This window comes from Arvicanthis niloticus, chromosome 8 (genome assembly GCF_011762505.2).
Source record: "Arvicanthis niloticus isolate mArvNil1 chromosome 8, mArvNil1.pat.X, whole genome shotgun sequence".
Classification (NCBI taxonomy): domain Eukaryota; kingdom Metazoa; phylum Chordata; class Mammalia; order Rodentia; family Muridae; genus Arvicanthis; species Arvicanthis niloticus.
The window spans coordinates 5243541-5269501 of record NC_047665.1 but is presented as its reverse complement, the minus strand read 5'-3'; the positions used below and the strand labels follow the sequence as shown (position 1 = coordinate 5269501).

Sequence of the window (25961 nt, the reverse complement as noted above, 5' to 3'; positions counted from 1 at the left end):
AGAGGAAGCAGAAAAGGAATGTGGGAACTTGGAGCACAGGACCGCAGGCCAAGAGGATCTGTGTCCAGGAAAGCTTACACAGAGGGCTGGCCATGGTAGAGATTAGGTGAGGCGTGCTTCAAATTCAATTTATTGTATTTGCCATTAAGCGCATATTTAAACATGCCTACTGTGACCTGGAGCTAGTTTTATAAACACAGTTGATAATCATTCCTGTCTCTCCACAGCTCCTATAAACAATCTATTTAAAGGACAAAACAGTATGGACCAAGACAGCGGCTTAAGGAATGAGGAGCAGGAAGTGGGCAGCCTATCCTAACTGAGGTGGCACGTAACAGTGGCATGTAACAGTAGCAAGTACCCATTCCACAAATTCTGCAAATATTCCAGCATTCATTAGATCCTTCTTGTCTATAAACCACACAAACCTTGCCAGTCTTGGATGCCACGTAATACTCACCCACTATCATAAAAAAATGGGCATTTTCTGAAGAAAAAAAAAAGGAGAGTAAACATGAGACTGGGTGCGCATGCATACGGTGTGTGTATGTGTGTGTCCAGAAAAGTCTCCCTAAAAGGACATTGGCAACACAATGGGGATTCACTGTGCCTCCTGGACAAAGACGGTTTATCTTTTGGGTTTTGTGTCACAGCAGCAAAGGTGTCAGGCATAACTGATGAGTTACCTGAAGCTTGGATGGTCCAGCCCCCAAAGTGTATCAGGGCTCAGGGAAGTGGGTGAGCTGACCTGCTGATTTTTGCTCCAGGCCTCAGTCGGGTGTTTGAATGTGTGAGGATTATATTTCTGTCCTCGGTGCGTGGCATCTGTGTGAAAACTCCGCTAGATGGATTTTATTTGTTAGTAATGTTTAAGGCTGTGCCGAGATCCAAACATTTACCCTGACATTATCCTTCTCATTTCTGGCCTTTGCGGGCAGTTGGGTGACCATTCTTATGTCTTAAATTGGACTCCAGCTCATAGTCTTGTGGTGCGTGGAGGACTTCCGAGGCAGGAGATTGTAGGGATCTGGTGAGAGGTGCACTGCCTGGGCAGCAATGTGCAAACAGCACGGCGGTTGCGCATCTGGAGCTGCAGTGCGCTGGTAGCGCAGTTCCTGACGCGATGGTGGCAGTAGCCCGATGTACCGGAGCGTGTTGGGTTTCTTCTCCCCGCGCGGGGGCACCAGAGCCCTCGGAAGTGTCAGGCACTGCGGCGCATCTACTAGATTTTCTTTTAAATGACTGCGGATATGCGGGCGGTCGCAGCCACAAATGGTGAGAGGAGGCTCAGACCAGGCTCGCGAATGGCCCGCAGCAATCATTTAACTGCACCCGCACAGCAGTTAAGGCTTGTCACTCGACCCTCCGGAATCATCTCACGAGTCCCCACTGAGACTCTAGGGCGCTGCCGGAGCCCGGCCTCTTGGTAGCTGAAAGCACATCCTGCCTAGGGCAGCGCGGGTGCAGGGTACACGTTGGCGCACATGCGCGCGCGCACACGAACACGCGCAAGGTACGGCAGGGCCGGGGACAGGGGCTTGGGTGCTCCGCGTGCGGGTAGGTGTTGTGGAGAGTGAAGCTGTGATCCTCAAATGGCTACATCCTGCCAGGTTAAGGAATGAGAGAAGATGACGCGGAGCCAGCCATTCCATAGGCCAGGGTCGGTGCAAAGCATTTAGGGAACCCACTGCGCGCCCCGGCGCGCTCCCTTCCCACGCAGGGCTCTCCCTATGGCGCAAACGGCAGGAGAAAGACCCATCAGAGCTACACTTGTGTCTGCAGGCTCCTTTCTCTTGGCTGAAAACCCATCAGGAGAGCTTTGGAGCCATCCACCCCTAAATAGGTAGTCCGGAACCGGGCAATGGTCCTTAGTTACTAACGCACAGCGTTATATATTTATTTTTTGTACGGTGTGTAGCTTGTCTTCTCTATATTTGGGGAGTAGCTTGCTTTCCCATATGAGCATGGTGGGAAAGGAGAACGCAGCGGGGAGGGAGAGGGAAAGGGAGAGGGAGAGAGAAAGGAAAAGGAAAAGGGAGGATTCCTACAATAAGAATCAAGAGCATTTTTTCAGAGCCTAACCAAACAGAGCTTCCATTTCAAAAAGAGGGAGCTAGCCTGTACTGCGGTGTGGAAGAGATGTAAGAATTAGGGACCAAGGAAGCATCCAGCGGCGCAACGCTGCATTTCAGAGGTACCGGGGTCTAAAGGGGCACACACACGCACACACGCACACATGCACACCCGCACAGCTACCCCGCCAAGGTGTGTGCGTGCGCGCGAGTGTGAACTCCCACATGCTGCTGTCTGCGCCTGGCCGCTGGTACCAAGCCTCCTCCTCCCCGCTCGCCCCCAGATTCCCTCCCCTCCTCCTTGCTTTTGTCTGGAGGGTGCTATGCTATGCGTGTGTGCGTGTGCGTGTGTGTGTGTGAGCGTGTGTGTTTTTGGATTTCATACTAATTTTCTGGAGTTTCTGCCCCTGCTCTGCGTCAGCCCTCACGTCACTTCGCCAGCAGTAGCAGAGGCGGCGGCGGCCGCCGGTTAGAGCCCAGTCGCTGCTTCAGCTGTTGTTGCTGCTTCTGCTGCGCTCTGCTCCCGGTGCCTGCTACGGGAGGCCGGGGAAGCCGCGCGGACAGTCCTCGGTGGCCTGGGCCGGCACTGTCCTGCTACCGCAGTTGCTCCCCAGGTGGGATGTGCCGCGCCACCTGCCCACCTCCCCTCTTCCCCCCGCGCCCAGCGGCCGGGGAGGATTCTGCAGCATCATTGGGGCCCCATCGCCGCCGCAGCCTCTTTGGAGGGTCCTTGGCTTGGCCTGTGCCATGGAATCTGCTCTCAAAGACCCGTTCCCGACTTCTCATGCCTCGGCCTCAGGCTTGAAGGGAGGGCGGGCACACTGGGGGGCCACTGAGGGGCAAGTTGATTGCGGGGCGGGAGCTGGGCACTCTGACATTCATTCTCCAGGCTGGGGTTCAGGGTGAGGAGAGCGCGGAGGGACTGTGTCCCATTTGGTGGTGTATAGGGTCTACGTTTAGGCTTAGTCTCATCCATGTCTGTTTGTCCTCAGCCCTGAGGAGCGCACCGATATCGATACCCGTGCCGATTTAGCGGTTCTGCGACCCAAAGAGTCCAGGGAGATCTACCGAGTGGTGCCTGACCCTGACGTATAGGACCATGCAGCCTTCTTGTGGCTTGGAGCAGCTGCCCGCGATGTCCCAGCCACTGTGAACCATTTGGTCAGCGCCAACCTGCTCAGCTCCAGCACCGACAGGCTCGACCTCTGGTACGCTCCACTCCGCGGGAGGCCACCAGCACCAAGCAGCAAGAGGGCGCAGGGAAGGCCTCCCCCCTCCGGCGGGGGACGCCTGGCTCAGCGTAGGGACACGCACTCCGACTGACTGGCACTGGCAACTCGGGATGTCGCCCTGGCCGAGGTGGCATGGACCCGCCATGGCGCGGCTCTGGGGTTTATGCTTGCTGGTCTTGGGCTTCTGGAGGGCCTCTCTCGCCTGCCCCATGTCCTGCAAATGCAGTGCCACTAGGATTTGGTGTACAGAGCCTTCTCCTGGCATCATGGCATTTCCGAGGTTGGAACCTAACAGCGTTGACCCGGAGAACATCACAGAAATGTGAGTTCCTTGTACTTACTTTCTCTCCTATCCCCACCTCAGGGCTCAGACAGGTAAATGTTTGGGACAGATGCTGTCCCAAGAAGTCAGAGACCAGAGAGATGGAGTATCTGACACTTCTCTGTCTATTTTACTGGCTTACGGATGCCAGTTGGGGAAGAGTGGTACTCTAAAAATTCCACATAGAGAGAGATATAATCATAAATGCATATACATTATGTTCCTGGGAAGGAGTTCCGCGTGCATTTTCATTTCAAAGTTCTGATGGGTGTGTTTCAGGCTTTCCGTATGATAATTACATTGGAACCTTTTTGTTGGGTAAAATACTGTGTGTGTTGCTGTGAGAGAAGTTCCAGTAGCATTAACTAGAAAGGAGGTTAAAATTGTTCATTTTCAAGAATTGGTTGGAGGAAGTGAGGGTCTCTCCCTTAACATCCTTTCCTGAGGTTTGGAGTTGGCTGGTCCTGTCTCCCTCTTTTCTTCTCATCTATTGGATTTTGCTTCGGAGATTGCAGCCAGAGATGCTTTGAGGATGCCCTGTAAGAGGAGAAGTTCTGAGTGTCGAAAAGCACTCGCTCAAGAGAGAAAATGTGATCATAGGAAGGGCTAAAAGCCTGGGCTGATTTAATTTGGACCTGATTTTTCAGAGATACGATTTTGAGACCATTTGGATTATAAATCTTAATTGCCCATTGAAAAATTCCCCAGGACTAGGCTAGATGGCAAGCCCCGTGCACATTATTGGATGGTAGCTTCTTCAGCCTTGGACCTTCGTGTCCCTAAAAAGGTTACAGCTTGTCCCAGCTTGGTGGAGAAACAGAAATGAGTTTCTTTTCTCCCTGTTGGATGTCTTGTGACGAATACCCTGCCAAGCAGGGACTCAGCTGTCCTTTCTCTAGGTCACCTGTGTTGGACGTACTGCTATTGTCCCTTCCCAGCAATCTTGCCATTTTATGTCTCACAAACAGAAGGTTTTATTCATCTGTGTAAAGGATTATAAAGCGAAGTTTCCTGGGTGATTGAGACTGAGAAAGGCAGCCTTGAAAGTAGGGCTTGGGCTGTGGCCTTCCGGTTGGCAAGTGCGCATGCACCCCCTCCCCCAATGTTCGGTGTTTTCTGCCAATGCAGCTGCCAATGCCAAAGGCATCAAGATAACCTGTTTTGGTTTTTAAAAGTAAGTAGAAGTCCCTTCTAATCTTGGTGTTCTGCTACTGATGGTTATGCTATAGGTCCCGGGTGGAAGGAAAGAACGGCAGAGCAAGGTGGAGCGTGCAGGCCTGGCATAGCTGAGCCAATCTAGCCGTTAATAGCCGAGTCCAGGGTGCCAGGTTCCCAGTCTTTGACAAGTAGCGCAGCAGCAGCCCAGTGGGAGGTTAGGGTGGGTTTGTGCCTAACCGGGGCTGGGCTTTTCCAAAGAATCTGTGGCCTTTCTCAGAACCAAGCCTTTCCTAAGGTGATGTCAGTCAGATGGAGGGGCCTTGGGAAGGAACTCAGAGCCTTTTGGTGGCTGGAGGCCTGGAAGGCGCATTTACACAGCTAGATACCACATCTTTTTTTTTTTTTAATTCAATGATAGACACCAAATGAAGAGAGAAACGAGACACAGCGCTTGGTTCTCACTTCGGTTGCTTTACTTTAACATTTTAAGATCAGCTGAAAAGAAGACAGCGTCTTTAAACCCAAAAGCAGTACTGATGAGGTTCCAGAGCTTTCTGCCTGATGCGTGCCAGAAACCGAGAGTTTGGGCAGAGCATTCTATAGTTTTCTTGCAGATGTTGTTACTTCTTTTCTATGTGATGGCAGCTTACACACACACACACACACACACACAGAGAGAGAGAGAGAGAGAGAGTAGGAATACACACACATGAAGTAGGAATACACACACACATATGTACATATATTATACATACATACATACATACATATAGTCTATTGTGATGCTCCAGTTCCTACTCTGGTTTTATTTGGAAATCCATTGGTATTGAGGGAACAGAGAACTCAGCATGTGGCTGAGTGTCCAGGATGCAGGAGTAGGTTGGTAATATCCATCAGGCTAGGGAGAGGCAAGGTTGGGAAGAAGGTATTTCTTTCTACTTAACCTAGCAGTGGCACTTGAGCTTATCCAGGTAGTATCTATAAATTGTATTGCAAAGCTTCTTTGGAAAACATCAACATTATTTTGAACTTCAAATAATATCAATAGTTGAGTTAGTTTCGCCCTCAGCCATCTATATGATATCCTATGCTACCATCTGTGCCCCTTTTCCTATGTGGTAATATTTGTTTCAACAACTTGGCCAGTGGCTACAAACTACAGTTGGAGCCAAATGACACATTTTACAAACTCTGTTATTTGGTCCAGTGCTATTCTCAATGTATTCCAGGGTAGCAATTTAGTTTATTTATGTATCCCTGAAGTTATGTCTCTGACCTTTGCACATGGGAGCAATGTCTGTATCACACTCAGAACTTGTTAAAGCATCAGCTATTCACACTGAAAGATAATGTATCTTTTAGTACCTGTATTTTCAGCCCTGGCATGTCCCTTAGGGTACACGAAGACAAATGTTATAATATTTTGAGACTATATGCATAGATAAGCTAACAGGTAGGATGCTGTGTTTATATGAAGTTGAAATCAACTTGACATGTCAGAGTCATTGTTTGAATTTGTTTTATTAATTAGAAACGTGTGTCACGGCATCTGTTGTACATTATTTATCGCCTGAGCTAATCTGGATTTCTCTGTGTGATGGTCAGAGATGCATGCTTCAGCAGGACATTACAGAGAGGCACCTACTGATGCTCGTAAACAATTAAGACCACAGCAGTGCCAAATTAACCTTTCAAACAGTACCAATGTCACATGCAAGTCAATACTATTGGGATTATGGCCATTTCAACCCCCATTGTGTCAAATGCCAAGGTGTATAGTCTCACCCAAGTGGTAGGTAGGTAAAAGGCATAGTTAAGATGAGTTTACCATCTTAACCTATGGGTAACACAAGTTTCCCATGGTAAGCTTTCCCAACGTTCCTGTCTGTAGCATTCAGTAATCCATGTTTCAGAATCCATGCACTCTAATATTGCCTGTGTTTGTGAAGGCAGGTTGGGATCTCCTTCTGAACGTCTTGGGTGGTATTCTGTGGATTGGGGGCAATGTTTGGAACCAAGTCTAATATTTATTTCCTCTTAGCACAACACAAATAGAGCCCACAGCTCCTGCTGCCGGAGTATCTATGTGCATTTTATTATTGGCTGGTTAAGTGCAGTAGTGCTCTGCCATTAATACATTGATTTTGGCCCTGGCACCTTCATAAGCCTTGCTATTGCAATTAATTGTGTTTAAAACATCCTGGCATTCACAAAGACTCAGCCAAGGGCATCAGTATAATCTTCGCTCTGAGGCTGCTCCACTGGTGTGGTTCTAGAACTTTGGGTTGCAGGGTTTGGTTTTTTTTTTTTTTTTTTTTTTCCTACACTTAAGAGCCATGCATTTTATCTTGAGCATGGCTGCACCAGTCACAACAGGTTTATTAATAAACACAGAGTTATTCATTATCTAATACGATTTGCAAACTGCAGGTGAAACCTCATTGTCCACACAGTGGAGGTGTGACCAGACCCAAGGCTCAGCACCACCATTTGGACTGACTCTCTCTCTCTCTCTCTCTCTCTCTCTCTCTCTCTCTCTCTCTCTCTCTCTCTCTCAATTCATACCTTCAATCTCATTTTGTTTGCACTGGGTAAGACAATGAAAAAGCCCAGTGACCCTTCTGACCCCACTCTCTCCAGCCGCCCATCATTGAATGTACAGGAACATGTGTTTGATTTTCTTCTTCTCTGAAAAGTGATACTTCCTTATGGGAATTCAGAGTGCTTGGAGTTAAGAGACGAGCCGGGTTGGGTTATATGTTGTTACAAGCAAGCAGTGGAGGTTGAAGCCCTGTGGTCAAGCTCCCTCGTGCTGAGCATGGGTCTGGTTAAGGTCATTTGCTGTTTCTCTCCCATAAACCTTCTGTTGTATCTCTTTCAATATTCCCTGGTTAAGATATTTGCTAAGATGAAGAGTCGGCAGAGCAGCTGAAGGTAGAGGACTCTTTCCTCGTAGGGACTGTCCATACGATCTCTGACTGTATCTAGGACTGTCCATACGATCTCTGACTGTATCTAGGACTGTCCATACGATCTCTGACTGTATCTAGGACTGTCCATACGATCTCTGACTGTATCTAGGACTGTCCATACGATCTCTGACTGTATCTAGGACTGTCCATATGATATCTGACTGTATCTAGGCCATTGAAGTATAAAACCTTGAGGTTTTGTTTAGCTGGAGAAGGGAAAATAAATTTCTTCTTTTAGTGCTTTTTTTTTTTTTTTTCAATAAAGTGGTAAGTCAGTTTCCCAGGTTTGAACTCATCTATTAGGGGGAGAAGCATTATCAAGCCATTATGGGATACCATATACTGGCATCACCTTCATAAGGTGGCTCTTCTGTGTCTCTAGAGTGCTTCTTGTAGGTCCAAAGGCATGAAGCAAAATATGGCGTTGTATCTGACATCCTGTTGAACAACTCAGTATGTAGTGCCTCTTGCTACATTCCTACAAACCAGTAAGGGGATTCAGGAGACAGGTTTTTTTTTTTTTTATAGATGGCAGATTTTTTTTTTTTTTTTTTGGTTTGGTGTGTTTGTGTGTATAGGAAGAAGAGAGAGAGAGAGAGAGAGAGAGAGAGAGAGAGAGAGAGAGAGAGAGAGAGAGAGAGAGAGAGAGAACCAATGAATCTAGACTCCTAGATTACTACTAGCTGTCTGGTCATTATTCATGATCTACTTTGTCAAGCTATTTTAGAATACAAATCTCACCCTGCCATCCCAACTGGCAGAGATCTGAACTCTGAAGCAGCCTGATAATTTTAGCCCTGCATTTGATTGCTGGTCGATCTCCATTAAAAAGGCAGAGCCCCCCCCATCAGGACCCTCACCACTTACTTCCCTCTCTGGAATGGCCAAGAGGCTGGGAAATCATAAATATTGATCTCGAGTCCAGTACATGAATATTCCTGAAGTTATCTCAGCTCTCCAAAGAGAAGCAGCACACAGACACCAAGTTCTTTCTTCAAGTGTTTCAGAACTCCATAGTGGGACAGGGAGATGTGACTTTTGAGAGCCCACCTAAGACATCACCACCTGGTTACCTGGTCCTGGGGACTCCGGTCTCCATGTAGGTGAAGAGCTTTGCTTCTGGTGCTCACACAAATTTCTCCTTTGCAGCCTTTGCAACCCTGCAAAGCTTCGGCTTGGGGTAGAGGCTAAGGTCCTTGCACCAGTGGTGGGGAGAGAAGAGGGTGCATGGTACGCAGAGTCAGCAGTGTGTCTCTGAAAACCTTCTGTGTCAGAGTGTGGCACAGCCATGGTGTTTTGCTCTGAACTCCCCCATGCTATGTCTTTTAGACTGTAGGCTGCCATCCAGGCCATTGGCATGGCAGTGCTGGTCTAATGAGGGGATGACGAGGTCAGGGTTCAGAAAGGCTGCTTCCGAGCAAGACCATAGAAAGAGAAGGGACCCTGCAGCCCCCATTCCCCCCTTTGTAAAATCCCCAAGGTCCTGCAGGAATGAGAAGTTCCATCTCTTTATATCCAGGCAAGCATTGCCGACTCTCCATTGGGAAACCTCTTCTCTGTTCTAGTCTTCAAACTGAGGTCTAACTCCAGGCCACTACTAGAGAAGTTTCAGAGACAAGCTTGGGAGGGCTAGCTCTGTGCAAGCACACTCTATGTGAACAGTGTTAATTAAAGAGGCCCAGGCCCCTATGGATTGCATAGCAATGACTTTACCTTCAAATGGGAAGGCCTATTTGTGTTAATATTAAAAAAATGTGCATATACAGTCTTCTTCCATTACACAGTTCTTATACCGAGAAAAGTCCTCATGACTTGGGACAGATGAGGACTACCAAATGGGCTAGTGGATCCTGGGGAGTGCACACAAAACACAGGACAGAAGAGGCCTATGCCATAGTTGGGCCTACAGCCCTTTATATGAAGTCTGCTATCGTCCATGAAAAATCCCCTGCCAGAGACTACTTAGTCACTCTTCCTGGCTTCTCTCTTGCCCTCTTTCCCAGTGCTCAAAGACAGCAGACCAAGCTCAGCAACTGAGCCAGTGAGCAAACTTTAGGGTGCGCTCAACAGCTACCTTTGTGTCCTCAAGGTCCAAGACTCTTCTGAGGCAAGACTGCTTGCCTGAGATGGACTCAATGGGAACTCTGGGATTCTGCTTATGTTGGTTCAACACCTCATCCTGAAGCAGAAGAGGCCTTGACAGCCTTTGAGGGACTCCCAGGCTCACCTATCTGCCCAGCTTTGGTCTAGGAGGCCTTAGTTGGGGATGGAGCACCAAGAACTCACCTAGGCTTCAGGCTCCTCAACTGCAGTTGCCTGGGTTTGATTTTCAGATGGAGTACATGGTGGGGGAGGAGTGGACTGATATCTCATCCCATTCTTTCTTTCCCCTCCCACCCCGCCCACTTTCACTCAGCTCCTTTGCTGTCTGTTGTACTCAAGAGACACACGATTTGGGTGACTTTGGTAATTTTTAATTTTCTTATAGGGATTAAAACTATTAATTATACTGTTTAGAGTTCCTTTTCTATTTCAAATAAAGACCGATTAATTTTTTAGCACTTCAGCCTTTCCTGTAATCTTTATGCATACCCATATACCCTAGAAATGATATTTGTGTAGAGATATCTGTGAATATATAAACCTCTGCTAAAACTCCATTCTGTGTGATCCTTCAGGTTGAATCATGGTGACTTATAAAACTCTCCTGGCCATGGAAGGCTAGCTGTCTGGAGTTACTCTTTTAATTTCATTTCGATCATTGTGCTGCATGCTTGCCCAGGACCTGATGAATCTCATAGTGAAGTCTGTGAATGTCAGTCCACCTTCTAAGTCTTTCATCAGCTTTCAACACACATGGAAACTGATCTGCATCAAGAGATGCTGGGATTTAAGTTTTCAAATGACCTGTGAAATGTGAAAAAAAAAAAAACAACATTTTTAATAAGGACGAGAGAGCAAAATGACCAAGCAGTTAATGTGACTTGCCTCCAAGCTTGAGGGCCTGAGTTTAATCCCCAGAACCTAAACATTAGAAGGACTGAGCTATCTCCAGCAAGTATCCTCTGAACTTAAGACAAGTGCACATGCATACACATGCATGTGTATGTACATGAACAAATAAATAATTAAGTAAATAAGTAAATAAGTAAATAAATAAATAAATAAATAAATAAATAAATAAAAGACCAGGAAGCCCTAAGCCTTGTTGTGGGGGTAGTTTCTACCTCATGGATTCCAGAGTCCCTTGCTGTGAGGTAAGAGAGGTATCCATTGCCAAATGTGACTCTGGCTCACTGTGCACAGGCCCTATTTCTTCACTGAGGTTGCCTTACTCATTTGTTATGTGTGAGCAAGAGAACTTGACATGGTGACCTTTAAATTCCCTGGCAGGGTATGATTAAAAAATAAAAATAAAACAAAATCAAGCACCTCTCTCCAAAACAAACAAACTGGGTTTGCAGAAGTGGCCCAGTGGTAGAAGGCACACCTAACATACTCAAGGCTTGGCTCAACCCTCTGCACCATAAAACCCTCCAAGGAACTACCCACCCACCCAGCCAGCCAGCCCCCCAACCCATCAACAAACTACCAAATTAACCACTCACCTACCCACCCACACCACCAGCCAAGTGAACAGAAAACCCTAAGCAAGCTAAGAATCCAGTTACTCTGTTTGATGGGATCCAGTTTCCCTCTATAGCTGTCCTAGGATATCCTCTAGGATGCTACAGAAGGCCCTTCTCTTTAGATGTCTCGTTTGTGTTCCTTGTTCTGTGGCTTGAATGTTTGAGCCTGATCCTCCTGCCCCTCATATTCCCATGTTGACTTTTAATCCTCAAAGCAATGGTGCCAGGAGGTGGCAGACCCTTCATGTACAGAGTGAACACCCTTTAAAGACTTCCCATACCTCAGCACTTCTTTCTACAATGTGAAGACAGACACAGAAGGTGTCACCTCTGATAAATAGACCCCATTAGGCACTGTTTTTGTTGGGACCTTGATCTTGGTCTTGCCAGCCTTCAGAACTGTGAACAATAAACTTCTGATGACAAAAATGACTTATTCTCACAAATTTTCTTTATAGCAGTCCAAACTGACAGGCACATCTGGGTGCTTTGGTCTTTCCTTTTGTGGCTTTTTAAGCTTCTTATTCTTTGGTACTTTCCAGAGAGAAAGGGAGGGAGAGGGAGAGGGAGAGGGAGAGGGAGAGGGAGAGGGAGAGGGAGAGGGAGAGGGAGAGGGAGAGGGAGAGGGAGAGGGAGAGGGAGAGGGAGAGGGAGAGGGAGAGGGAGAGGGAGAGAATTTGGTTGTGAATCCTTGATGGATCATGAAGGAGTGTTGGTGTTTTTGCTCTTTCTGGTAGCTGACCTGGGATTTAAGCCACTATCATTTGAGCAAGGCTGAGTGGGGCTCACACAGAACAGGTAAAGAAACTCCACATGAGTGAAAGAAACTCTGCAGGAAGATGGTTTGAGCTTGACAGACTGCACGGTGTTCGACCTCAAGGGTCCTTATGCCGGAAGCTCAGGCCCTGCTTGTGTAATGGAGAGGTGAGACCTAGTACGAGCTGACTAGACCTTGGGGGCCACACCTTGTGAATGGCCTGAGGTGTTTCTGGAGGTACTCAGTTTGGTTTGGAGGTGAGAGTCATGTCTCCGGTGAATGTATTCATGACTGTGAAGGTGGGCTGCTGTGAGAGGGCCAGGCCAGTATCCCTTTCGCCCACTTCCGTTCTGCACGGCTGTCATGAGACGTGGCTTTGGGAACTGCAGACTAAGTCAACCCAGCCTGGAGTACTTTGTTACAGCAGCAAAAACAATGTCCAAGGATGTTGAAACTACCACAGCGAGTGAGGGCGTCTGGCCACTTTGGAATTGCTGTTTCATCTAAATCAACCTTGGGTCTGGGATTCTGAATGAACAGTTGGCTCTTAGTGGCTGTAGTGTTGAATCTAGAAGTAGATGGACGGTAGCCCCTAAATGCTTTTTCATCAGCTAGCCATGGCATGGTGTTTTCTTTCTGTTTGTTTTTTCTTCCTTCCTTCCTTCCTTCCTTCCTTCCTTCTAGCTCTTATATTAATTTATTTATTTTTCTTAACAGAGCCTAATATGGTGCTATGAGTGGCAGAATTATGACATGCAGATTTCTCTAAGTCACCCACCCCTCTCACGTCAGCTCTCTGCTATACTGGACAGTGTCCTTTCTGTGAATTCTCACTAAGAGAACTGAGATCCTTGCCCAGGGTTGAGGGGATAACATTCTTAACACATACCATCTGTCTGCTTTTAAGTGCTTATACTAGCTAGCTTAAGTGTTGGTTTTGAATTAAAACTCATTGCTATGTGTTTATTAACAACATTGTTGATATGTGCCTGGGCAGTTTTTGTGGATGAGGTTCTGAAGGGTTGCTAACTCACCTGTCTTTTTGGTTGACCTTTTGTGACAATGGTGATGGAAGATATCATGTCAACATGGTCAAGTCTTACCTTTCTGCTCATTGAACCCTTTCATTTGGACCAAATAATCTCAGCAGGTGTTGCTGGGGACATTATTATACAGCTAACCATGCTAGGAGCTCTGCCCTACCGAAGTCAGATCTCAGAGCTGATCTCTGTCCCCTATCATGTGTGCCCTCCTTTCCTGCTCCCTGCAATCCATCCTGACAGATCACTGTAACCTGTGGCACTCTGCTCCAATCTAGGGGACTTCTCAGCAGAACTTGGCTCTGTCACCACATCCTCCTTGAAGCACTCTTCCCTGGACCTTGGGACCCATGGTTGTCCATCTCCCAAATGTGCTCTTGAGTCTCTCTTGTGGATTTTTCTTCTTCCATTCCTCCATTAAAGGTTGATTTCCCTGAAGTGTTGACCACAGATGCTTCTCTTCCTGGGCTACTCCATGCTCAGGCATGGCATCTGCTGCCTTCTTCGAGCTAATGAAATCCCATCCATGTTCTCAGGAACTTCCAGTGAAGATCTTTGGGCCCCTGTGCTCAGCTGTTAATGAACTCCTCTGGATATGCAACAGTTTGTCACTCTCAGCACTTACAAATTAAACTCATGGTCAGTGTCTGTCTTAGCTAGGGTTTTACTGCTGTGAACAGACACCATGACTAAGGCAAGTCTTATAAAGGACAACATTTAGTAAGGGCTGGCTTACAGGTTCAGAGGTTCAGTCCATTATCATCAAGGCAGGAACATGGCAGCATCCAAGCAAGCCCTTGTGCAGGAGGAGCTGAGAGTTTTACATCTTCATCTGAAGGCTCCTAGGTGAATACTGACTTCCAGGCAGCTAGGATGAGGGTCTTAAAGCCCATGCCCACAGTGACACACCTACTCCAACAAGGCCACACCTCCTAATAGTGCCACTCCCTGGGCCAAGCATATACAAACCATCACAGTGTCCCTAACCCATCTGTGGGGTTCCCTTCCTTTCATGATGACACCATAGCCCATTTAAGAACACAGGCAGGAAACCTGGATTTCGCTCTCTCTTTAATTTACTGCAGTCATTCATGTATCAGCTCAACTTCCCAAGTATTTCTTGAACAAACATATTCACTTCTTTTAGCTCTGCTATCCATTTTGTTCCGTCCCCCTTTCCCATCCTTCCTTTCTTGAAATATTTATGGGGCTCTGTCTGCGTGGGACACTGTGCTAAGTACTTGCAGTACAGTGAGACATGCTGATCTTGCCTCTTCTTTGGGAACTTACAGTCTGAGGGGGAAAACAAATATCAAATAAGTACTTAATTAAAAATAGTTTAACCACGATCACTGTCATCTTTTCCTTAAAGTACTGTGGTCACCTCCTAGTTTGCATGTCTGACTCCTTACCTACTCTAGGTGTATGTATCCCTGTAGCCTGAATGGTGCACAGACCTTTTCAAAATGCTCATTTTGTCATGGGTACTGCTAATAATGACTCTGGGGCTCTCACACCCAGAGATGAATGTCTCTTTCCCTCTCTTCTTCTTTCCTTCTTCCTGCTTGTCATTATGTTGCAATATAAAGAGTCCATATAATTATCGCATGAACTAGAACATGGATACCAGCATGAGAGTCTCTTTCTATACAAGCAAATTTCTAAAGAAAAACAAATTATGGCTGGAAGCTTGCTTAGTGATCTTGAAGCCCAAGTCACTTACTTCTACAGTTAACATGTTTGACAGCATCAGGCTAAGCTTGGGGTGAAGGTACCATCTCCTTCATGGCATGGTCAGGCCTGGATCCTCTGGACAGATGCCCTGCTCCCTTCACTTACTGCCTACCACCAATTCCATTTGACACAGTCATTTTTTTTTTTAAGCCAAGAGCCTTATGAGTTCTTTAGGTGATTTTACATATTTTTCTCTGAAATGCATTGCTTTTACTATATGTTAAATGGTATACTAATTTATTATATGTGATTTTATTAGTAACAAACTTTTAAAAGTAGCATTGAACATTATAAACAATGTAACAGAACGAATGGACATCTCCTGAAAAGTTAATTTTTCTTCTAACCGATGTTGCAATCTTCAGCCCCTTGGTCCCTTCCCAATGCAACTACTTGCTCACTTCAGTCTGTTTCTCCTTCCAGAAATAGTCTGCTTGTGCCCGCAGCACAGACACAGATATGTCTGTTTATACCCACTGTTCTGAATCTGTGTTGTTTTCACCTAATGTGTTTAAGCTATGATTTTCTCTGAGCTGTGCACACCACTCTGTTTTCTTCAAAGCCGTCTGAACAGTCTGGTGGCCATACTGGATGCTCTCAAGAAACACACCTGCCTTAGTTAGGGTTTATATTGCTGTGATAAACACCATGACAAAAGCAACTTGCAGAGGAGAGGGTTTGTTTAAGTTTATGCACTTCCACATGACAATCCTTCACTGAGAGAAGTTGGGGCAGGAACCTGGAGGCAAGAACTGAACCATGGAAGAATATTGCTTAGTGGCTTGTTCCTCATGGTTTTCTCAGCCTGCTTTCTTATAGAATTCAGGACCACCACCTCAGGAATGGCATTACCCATAGTGAGCTGGGCCCTCCCCCACCAATATCAACCAGGAAAATGCCCCACAAGACAATCTGATCTGGGCAAAGTGGTTCTAGGTTGTGTCAAGTTGAGACAAAACTAGCCAGAACAACACCCCTTATTTGCCCTGTTCTAGAGCAGTCTCCCAGCTTGAGACCCACAACACAATAGGGTGAGAGACTGACGTTTCCACAGGCTCTTAGCTCTGGGAGCATCCTGGGCAGCTTGAAGGCATTCACTGTGTCCATCTCTACCACGTTCCTTCACATGAAAAAGGTAAAGGCTCCATGGACAACAGAAGGTTTCTATCTGAAGAACACACACTCCCTTCTTGACCTTGTGTCCAGGGCCACAGAATCCCCTACTAAAGACATCAACTCTACCACTGGGGCCTGCAGAGGTCTTTTATTTTTTATTTTTATCTATCTATCTATCTATCTATCTATCTATCTATCTATCTATCTATTTATTATTATTTTGGTGTCTGATGTCACTAGGAAGGACCATGCCATGGATGTGCACATCACTAGTCATGACATGGGGGAAGATTCTCTAGTGGTGTAGTGGGGGTGTGTGAAATCTGATCGTTAGCATACTATGTGGAAGTTTATTCTATAGATAGTGCTGGGAAACCCAGTTATCTACATGTAGAAGAATTAAACCAGATCGCTATCTCTCATCCCACACAAAATATCTTCTGACCTTGCTGTGTGTGCTGTCAGTCATTTGGTTTTTTGGTACTGAGATACGGTTACTCTGATGCTTCGGCAGCAAGCCGTCTTCTCACTCTCAGTGCCTACCGGCTGCCCAGGACCTGAGGTCATCTCTGCCTTCTACTCTTAGCTGTTCCCTCATTATCTTTTAAGTCTCCTGTTCTTTAATATCTAGGCCACACCCTCCCGTGCTTTTACAAGATCATCATGTGTCCCAGTCATATGGTCACATGGCATCCCTGGTGCACACTGTGTATCTGTTGTATACCCCATTGAGATATAAGGGCACAGGTACCATATGCACCTTGTTTCTGCTCTTCCTCAACACAGTGGGCACATATGAGGACATGCACTCATGAATCTGTTGCTATCTGTCTGTCTGTCTATCTATCTATCTATCTATCTATCTATCATCTATCTATCTATCTTCTATCATCTATCAATCTATCTATCATCTATCAATCTATCTTCTATCATCTATCAATCTATCTACCTATCATCTATCAAACAATCTATCAATCAATCATCTTATTATCATCGATCTATCACCTATTGATCTATATATCATCTATTTTCTACATCTATTGTTTATCATCTATCCATCTATCTATCTATGAATCAATCATCTATTTATCATCTATCAGTTATCTATCTGCCTAGCTGTCATCTATTGTTTATCATCTATCTTTCCATCATCTATCTACCTATCTATCCATCTATCATCTATCTATCTATCTATCTATCTATCTATCATCTATCTATCTATCTTCTATCATCTATCAATCTATCTTCTATCATCTATCAAACAATCCATCTATCAAACATCTTATTATCATCTATCTATCACCTATTGATCTATATATCATCTATTTTCTACATCTATTGTTTATCATCTATCCATCTATCTATCTATGAATCAATCATCTATTTATCATCTATCAGTTATCTATCTGCCTAGCTGTCATCTATTGTTTATCATCTATCTTTCCATCATCTATCTACCTATCTATCCATCTATCATCTATCTATCTATCTATCTATCTATCTATCTATCTATCATTCTATCTACCATCTACCTACCTATCTATCATGTATCTATTTTCTATATCTATCATCTATCTATTATCTATCTATCTATCTATCTATCTATCTATCTATCTATCTATCTACCATCCATTTGTCTATTTACCTATCCTCCATCTATTTATCTATTGTCTGTCTGTCTATCTCTCTATCTATCCATCCATCCATCCATCATTTAGGATTCCAAATCAGAGTACTCACAAAGTTTCTCAGCCATCAATATGTAAATCTCTAGATGGGACTTTTCTGAAGCCACTAGTTCATGGTTTTTATTAACGCAAATAACCCTCACAGAATTAAAATGCACAATATTAGTTTGTGCACAGTGAGAAATCAATTAACTGTAGAGGTGAAAAGTCCAAAGCTTGGCGAGACTAGAAGAATATTTATTCAACAAGCAGGATAACAGGGGACCAGATGGGAGAAGCAGGGCCCACAGCAGATACAGAAAGATGCAGAAACATCAGGATGAACCCAGAGAAGAGGAGTCTTCAGCGCATCTGCTCTCCAGCGAACAAACGGGCGCAGGGATGAGGGGTGCCCGCCGTGTTGTGTAATTGCCAATAGCAGATACCCTCGTGGATCAATAGCAGCTTTCCCCGAAGCTACACTTAGGGTACTTCATATGTTAGGCGATGCTGGAGTGAGATTTCAGATAAGATTTATACTCCTTGTTGTGCAGACGGCAGAGGTCATTCACTTTTTTCCAAGAACTGCAAGTGGCAGGAGGGAAGATGTACTCTGTCGGGGGCCAGTTTAATGTATGACCTGATAGTGCATGTTTGTGCCTTTGCCTCTGAGATGCAGCAGGCTGGCTCGGTGGACGTTGCGAGGGCTTCATATGCATTTATAGCAATCGGCACTGTTTTGCATCTGAGAAAATTTTTTTTATAGTTGTTTGCAGAACTGATCATAAAATAACTGACATATGAGATTGGAAAGCTTTTCGAAATAGAGTGGAGGGATCTATAGGTGAACAGATGGTGTTGAAAGATCCAAACAGATAATTCCTCCGTGAGTTAAATAACACCCACTTGTTTATGTTTGCATGGTGCTATATATTTACATATAAATATATATTTATATATTTAGATTCCCTGCAGTTTTGAAGTTAAGAGTTTCCAAAGGAGTAGGCATCATTGTGGAACTGACTGTAATGTTGACCTCTGACAAGAAATTTTTATTTATTTATTTATTTATTTATTTATTTATTGGTACAGTCACAGGTCTAATGGTGAGTCTGAGGGACCCTCCGGAATTTAATTTTTAACTGTCTTTTTTAATATTTATTCTTTTAAGGATTTTATCTCTTGCCACAAAACCAAATTCAAACAAAAAATAAACAGACAAATAAAATTCTCCTCTGGGGACTTGCCACTGGGTTTACTGCTAACTTGACCTGCCTTGTGAGTCATGGAGGCAGTAATTCCCTCTATTTCATTTTATATTTGTACATGTCTAGTTCAAAAAGTGATGAGCATTCTCATGGCTGAGCTGTCTTTTTCTGTTGGACATATCGAGATGTATGTTTATGTATGCATCAGCTAAGGCATTCACTCTTTTGGGTTTTTTGTTGTTTGTTTGCTTGTTCGAGACAAGGCTTCTCTGTGTACCCTGGCTGTCCTGGAACTCACCCTGTAGACAAGACTGGCCTTGAACTTAGAGATCCACCTGCCTCTGTCTCCTGAGTGCTAAGATCAAAGGTGTGAGTCACCACTGCCTGGCATTCACTCTTCATTTAGTCAACAAGTGTATTTTAAGCATGCCTTCTCTGGGCATTTTTCTGCATTCTAGGTAAAGAGATAGGTCAGTTCCTACTGTACCTACAATATAACCCACTTCAAAGACAAAGAAAGCTTCCCTTTCACCCTGTGGGAGTACCACACCCATCTTTCAACAACTCATGCGATCTTACACATAGTGTGCCAACAATCAACATGTCACATTTGATTAGTACAGCACCACATAAAATAGCCTTTCCCCACATCATCATGGTGAGAGATGTTTACCCTCAGGAGGTTAGACTCCGAAGAATAGACTCTGTAGGCCTAAGAGTCAGATTTGATGAGAGTCCATAAACACCTGGCCAAGAAGTAAGGGTGTGACTCTGGTAGGAGCATTCGTTGTCCCCTGGACTCTCTTCTCCCTCAGGAGGAAGAGCCTGGTAGAGGGATTCAGGGGGAGTATGTTTGAGCTTCCTAGGCCATTGCCCAGAGCTAAGTGTCTGTGGAGTAGCTTGTCTAATAGGTAGCACTGTGGTTTTGAGCTGGGAGAGCGCTCAAGAGTAGCACCATTGTAGGTTACATTTCCTGAGAGCATCCAGTGGGCTCACCAAGCTTTTCAGACTCCTCCATCACTGAACCTCACTTTTCTCTGCAGGGATGTGACTCGTGGTGAGCCATGTCTCAGCAAGGACAACATGGGATGCTGTTTCTACTTCTCTTATCCAACTCCGCCCCCCCCCCAGACATATCCTAGGAGAGCCCCGATGTTGTAAAAACTATGTATGAAAAGTTCCCTTTCTCTTCATTTTTAAAATAATAACAACCAATCACTTCATTGCATCCATTGTGGAGGTAGATGAAGGAAGCCACTCAAATCCTTGCCCAGTTCCAAACCCTGCATCTCAGTGGTCTTCTGCACAGCTAGAGTGTCCACGCTGTAGCTATGGACATTCAATTAGACTCCACACATCCACTGTCCAATACAATTTTATACACTTACTCACAACTAAAGAGAGAAAACACGGCAGGGTTAAAACTAGCAAACAGTTCTTTCTACTGTCCTTTCCACCTTGTGTACCCTTTCTCTGCTTTCCATCCTTTGTCAGTCATGTATGACAACATCCTCTGTCACCTTCTGTTCAATACCGAATGAGCATGCAGATGTCATAGGCTAGGATACTCACCTGGGGGACAACATGCTTCCTTTTTCCATTTGAGATTGGGTAGCTTCAGTTGATACTGTGCACGCTAAGTCTATCTATTCTTTTGCAAATTGTATGATTTTATTTTTCTTTAGAGCCGAATAATACTCCATTTTATAATATGCCAAGTTCTCATTATCCATTCTTCTGTTGATGGACATCTAGATTGATATGGAACACTCTGGGTATATGCTCAGGACTGGGATAACTGAGTCATCTGGAAAGTTTTTTACTTTTCTGAGGAAAATGACTTCCATAATGGGTGGATAAATTTGTACCCCAACCCCAGCAGTGACAAATGTTCCCTTTTCCCCATGCCCTCCTCAACATTTGTCATGAGATTTCGAGAGATTTCTTTATAATAGCTTTTCTGACTGAGGTGGAGGGTTTTTTTTTTTTTTTCTTTTTAATTGAGATGGCATATGCAAGCAGATGGTCAAATTCATTTTCACGTTCTCAAGATGTGGTCACTGTTGTAAAGGAAGGACCTGTTGCTGGGTACTCAAGGAAGTGGGTCAAGCAGCCTACCTCCGCCATGTTGAACCAGTTGCTTCACTTCCGGTGTCTCTGCTTCCTTATCCGGAAAAGGGAATAACCATAGAACTGCTCTTGTAGGATGCTGCCTGGCTGAATTAAGCCAGTGCGTGTAAAATACTTGACTTCCCCCTTCCTTTTAGGTTTTGAGTGTCTATCTTTTGTTGTGGCTTGTGCGAGATTTAGTGAGGCCGAGGGAGAACTGTGGTAAAACAGTTTCTCCCTGACCTTGGCGCTGAACCGGTGCTGTGGTTGAGAGCACAGACATAACGGCTGGACCATCGTTGCGGTGTGGAATGCCCCTGGACTGTTGTTGGCCCAATACTCTCATCTCACCTGGTGTGCTTGGCTGCTGGAGTATTGAGCATCTTTGTGCTGAGCAGAGTGGAGGCAGACTTAACCACTGAGATTCAGGCCACAGTCTTCTACAGTTGTTGCATGGCTAGTAAACCTTGTCCTTTCACTTAGCAGATTTCTGTTTGGTTTTTTTTTTTTTTCCTGGACTCTGGAGGTAAACAGTTTGTACTCCAGTTTCCCCCAGTTGTTATTTTTCAATCGCCAGGCTTTTTAAGTACGTTGACTTAGTTGGCTGACTGTGCTTTGTGTATCCAGGTGCTATGCCATCTCAGTATTTGCGTTCTTTGCGGCACATTGTCCTGGACATGGGCACATCAAACAGCCAGCCCCATACCCGATCCCCCATCTCTTGGCAGCAGCCCTTCTAATTTCTTCTCTGAGTGATCCAGCTAGCTCAGAAATGTGGTCTTTAAAGAATCGCGTTCCGTGTATAAAGGGTCTTCTAGCAGATCGTTTAAAAGCTGGTCCTCTTTCTCCGCAGTAACTTCTCCATATTGCCATCACACACAACAACCTTGGGATCACTCCCCCTAGCATGCTTGTAATTTGACTCTAGATAAAGTGGGGTGCTGTTCACACTGCTGCCCTCTTTGACTCCCACACCCTATTAACTGCCAGTCAAAGGCTGTGCCAGTTGCAAGCAGACCCTTAGGGAGACACAAAGTTACACCGTTTGGCTTGCCTCCTTCACCTTTAAGTTTTGCCCATGGCTCACTCCCTTCTGCCATGCTGACTTATTCTGAAGCCAGAGCAGGGACATTCTTTCCCAGTATCTGTCTATGTGGAGAGACCTGTGTGCTCAGAGGCCCAAGAGCTGCTTGTGATTTATGTTGGCTGATAGTGCCAGGCTTCTTCAGCCCAGGCTCGTCACTAGCATTTCTTCCTCAGGGATTGTCAATAGCACTCTGGTTTACCTGAAGTAAAAGAGAGAGGTGAGCACATTTAAAAAATATATAATTTGTACATAGGATCAGTTTTAGGAAAAAACAATTGGGATAAGGTGTCATTGGAACTCTCCAGGTAGAGTCTACTGGCTTGAAATCACAGAGATCCTCCTGCCTCTGCCTCCCAAGTGCTGGGATTAGAGGTGTGTGTTGCCACTTCTAGTGAAGTTTTCATTTTTTATCAGTATTTATCCTGGAAGAGCATCTTACTATAAGATCAAGTAGTTATATGTTATGGTTGCCTACTTTTTTATTGAATAAATATTAGAAGCATGACAATTCTTCACTAGTTCAAACAGTTGATGGTGATAATTTTACGTAATAAAGTTAACAGGGTAAAATTAAGAGGAAATAAGGAATTAAAGAAGAGAGACCGTGTGAGAGCAGAGCGAGAGAGCAGGAGAGTAAGAGGGAAGGGGAGAAGAGGGAAAGGGAGAGGGAGAAGAGGGAGAGGGAGAGGGAGAAAGAGGGAGAGCAGAACACCATCTACCCGGAATGCTTGGATTAGTTACATTGACTGAGTCCAGCATTTGTCCTCAGCTTCCTGGCAGTGGAAAGAAAAACTCATTATTAGGAAGGAGAGAGTCTCCTAAGCCCACAGGAGTGCAGCTTTGTTCGGCACCCTGTGTAGAAAGGAATTTCTCTGCAGGGACAGTGAATGATACAGTGCACAGGGCTTAGAGGTAGATTTCAGTTTCTTCTGGAGAAGGCTGGGGGACATGACAGTGAGACCGAGGCTGCCCAGGCTAAAATGGCTGGAGAGTTTACTTTCTGGGGGTCGTGCGAGCTATAACCTCAGACCCCCATCACTGTGAATCCTTTAGTGAGCCCTACCATGGTACTTGGAGGTTGTCTCCTCTGATGAAAGCCTAGAAAAAAAAAAATCAACTCTTGGTTGGATAAGGCCAGATCTATTCTCCTTGAAAACCAGACAAGCAGATGGTAGGGACTGGCATGTTTTTTACAAAGACCGAGCAGCCCAGCCTGTGCGCTCATTCAGGTGGAAGCCGCCCAGCCTGCACCGGAAGATAAACTGCAAAGGAACCAGCGGGCAGTCCGAGGCATGCTGGGAAGCAGTGATGCGACATCCCCAGAATTTGGACCAATGGTGGAGCCCCAGAGTTGTGCTGACAGGGTTTCAAAAATGGTTTTGGCTTAGGAACCACTACGAGCAGCTGTGACCAGGCAGCTTTTCCAGTCACGGGAAAGCTCTTTTGGGCTCCTGTGGTGCCTTCAATCGGAGAGGGCTGGTGCCCATCCACCAGGATGGATTAGCTGCGAACTGCACCCCAATCGCCATGAGAGCTCTCACGTATGCTTCACGCAATGTCCTGATGAACCACTTGTCCTAAACAGGCATATTGGCTTAAACAGAAACGTAACTTTCCCCCTAATCATTCTGCGTTAGGACCATTTTCACCCTTGTGCTAATGTAGTTCAAAGCTGCGTCAGGACGTGACTCTCCAGAGACAAAGTCCTGATGACGCTAAATATGTTCCTTGGTACCTTAAAAATTATCACAAAGAGTCTACTTTTCCCCCCCTCCTTCTGGGATTTATCCACCATCACAGGAAGTACTAAGTTAAGTGTGTCCATTTCTGTTTCTTTTTAACAATAGAGGAAGTTTCTAGATGTTCTGGAAGAAATGCAAGTGTATTCATGAGCTTTCTGTTGCAGGGACAACACCCGAGGCAAGGCACTTGTAAAGGAGCAAAGACTTCTCTTGTTTGTGACCCTTGACTTGTAGGAAGGCAGAACATCATGGCAGAAAGAATGCGAGAGGGTGTTCAGAGCAGAGATACTCCTGTTGTGCATGGTATTGGCTTTCTCCTAGTTGGCTGCGCCACCTCCTACCAGACATACAAGCTGTCAAATCACCTTCTGTACTTGGCTTTTGGGGGAATTTCAGAACCATGGCATAACAGGAAGTATTTTATTGTTGTTTTTAAAGTGTGGTATTTGCTGTCTTTTCTGTGCCATTTCATTGAATGAAGCTCCTTCAGGGTAAGAAAGTTGCCTTGACAGGTAACTCCTGTCAAGGTAGAGTGTATGGGGCATTAATGTCTCAGAGGGGATTAAAAGAATAAAATCAGCATCACAAAACCTCAGATCCCTTGGGGAGAGGAAGGTGCTGCTGATCACCCATGTGACCCAGGGTGGAATGCTGGGGTGGTTCCCTCCAACCTCTGGATTTTCATTTTATTTTATTTTATTTTGCTTTACTTTAGTGTCTGTTGGAGAGAAGGAGATTCAGATTTTAAAATATGTGAATTTGTTATTAAAAATGTTAGTGACTAATAAATCATTAAAGAAAAAAGGAAAGAGAAAACATCCTGTATTGGGCAGATCAGGATGTCACACGGGGCCCTAGTTAGTTTAATAGTCAATTTGACACAGCCTAGAACAATCTGGGTAGAGAGCCTCAACTGAGGAATTGCCTGAATCAGATTAGCCTGTGTGTGTGTGTGTGTGTGTGTGTGTGTAGAGATTGTTTTGATTGTTACACCACACAAGAGGATCCAGCCCACTGTGGGCAGCGTCATTCCCTACAGAGGTTGTACAAGTTAGCTAAGGGTGTGCCAGTGAATGAGGCAGAGAGTGAGCCTGCAAGCAGTGTTCCTCCATGCTTTTTTCCTCCAAGTTCCTCCAAGCTGGAACGAACTCTTCCCTCCCCCAAGTTTCTTTTGGTCAGAGTTTGATCACATCCACAGACGAAGTCTAGACCATGTGGCTTACAACAACTGTGTGACCCATTTGTAAGATTTGGCACATTGCTTGTTGGCTTTGAGTTTAGTCTTAAATCTACATGGGAGACAATGTAATAATTCAATTAAACTTATATTTTTCTGGTAGATACTGATGTGTTTTATGTAAACCTTATGCTACCCCTCCAGCTAAGTTTTCTGCTGATAAATGGTGCTGTTCCTTGTTGGAAAAGCTCATGTTGGCAGACACAGACAATAGCAAGGCTATTCAAACTCTCAGGGAAAAATGCAGAAGGTAACCTTTTTGTACTCAGAGGAACTTCCCTCATAGTTTGCACACTGATGAGGCCCAAAATATCATCAAGTCCATATCATTTTTCACATATGTGATGATAAGATCTGTTGTGATTAAGCCCACCAGGTTGTCAGTGATCAGGTCATGGACTCAGCCTTCCTGACCACCCGTTGTAATAGGCAGCCCTAACGGGCTTCTGTCTTCTCCACAGCATGAGGTGGTTACTGTCATTTTCCTACTGGGATAGGGAACTAGACCTGGGCCCTTTCCCAGGGTCATGGAGCTAACATGGGGGTGGCAGGGCAGCACAAGATGCTCTGCTCATGGACTGTGCCCTAGAGCGTTTACTGTTTTTCATTCATAAGTTCCAGTTCCTGGGAGCCGCGGTGCTCAGAGGTTGGCACTGTGTGAGAAACTAAGGATAATTTTGTATCACCTATTATGGTTTTATATAGATGCAGTGTGAGGCCACCCCATACAAAAAGTGCGCTTCCTCCTCATGCTTATAGGCCAATATTCCATGTGAAGATCCACCATGCGGACACTCTAGGGAAAGTTCTGTGTTGGAGGTACTGGATTTACAAGTCTATAGATGTGCTGGTTAGGGTTTTTTTGTTTGTTTGTTTGTT

General features: G+C 45.2%; 1 protein-coding gene across 6 annotated transcripts in view; it reads left to right on the top strand.

Annotated features, from left to right (window-relative positions):
- The first annotated feature begins 1254 nt into the window (after positions 1 to 1254).
- The window catches only part of Ntrk2 (neurotrophic receptor tyrosine kinase 2), a 306311-nt gene continuing 281604 nt past the window's right edge, over positions 1255 to 25961 (top strand). Inside the window, exons 1-2 of one of the 6 annotated variants that reach the window (XM_034509753.2) lie at positions 1255 to 1513; positions 3065 to 3626. In XM_034509753.2, the coding sequence (XP_034365644.1) occupies positions 3415 to 3626 (212 nt within the window). In that variant the 5' untranslated portion in view covers positions 1255 to 1513; positions 3065 to 3414. Of the gene's footprint in view, positions 1514 to 1736; positions 1844 to 2077; positions 2195 to 2406; positions 2687 to 3064; positions 3627 to 25961 lie in introns of those variants that run through there. The other 5 variants (XM_076938901.1, XM_076938899.1, XM_034509752.2 and 2 more) reach the window with 5 other exon arrangements.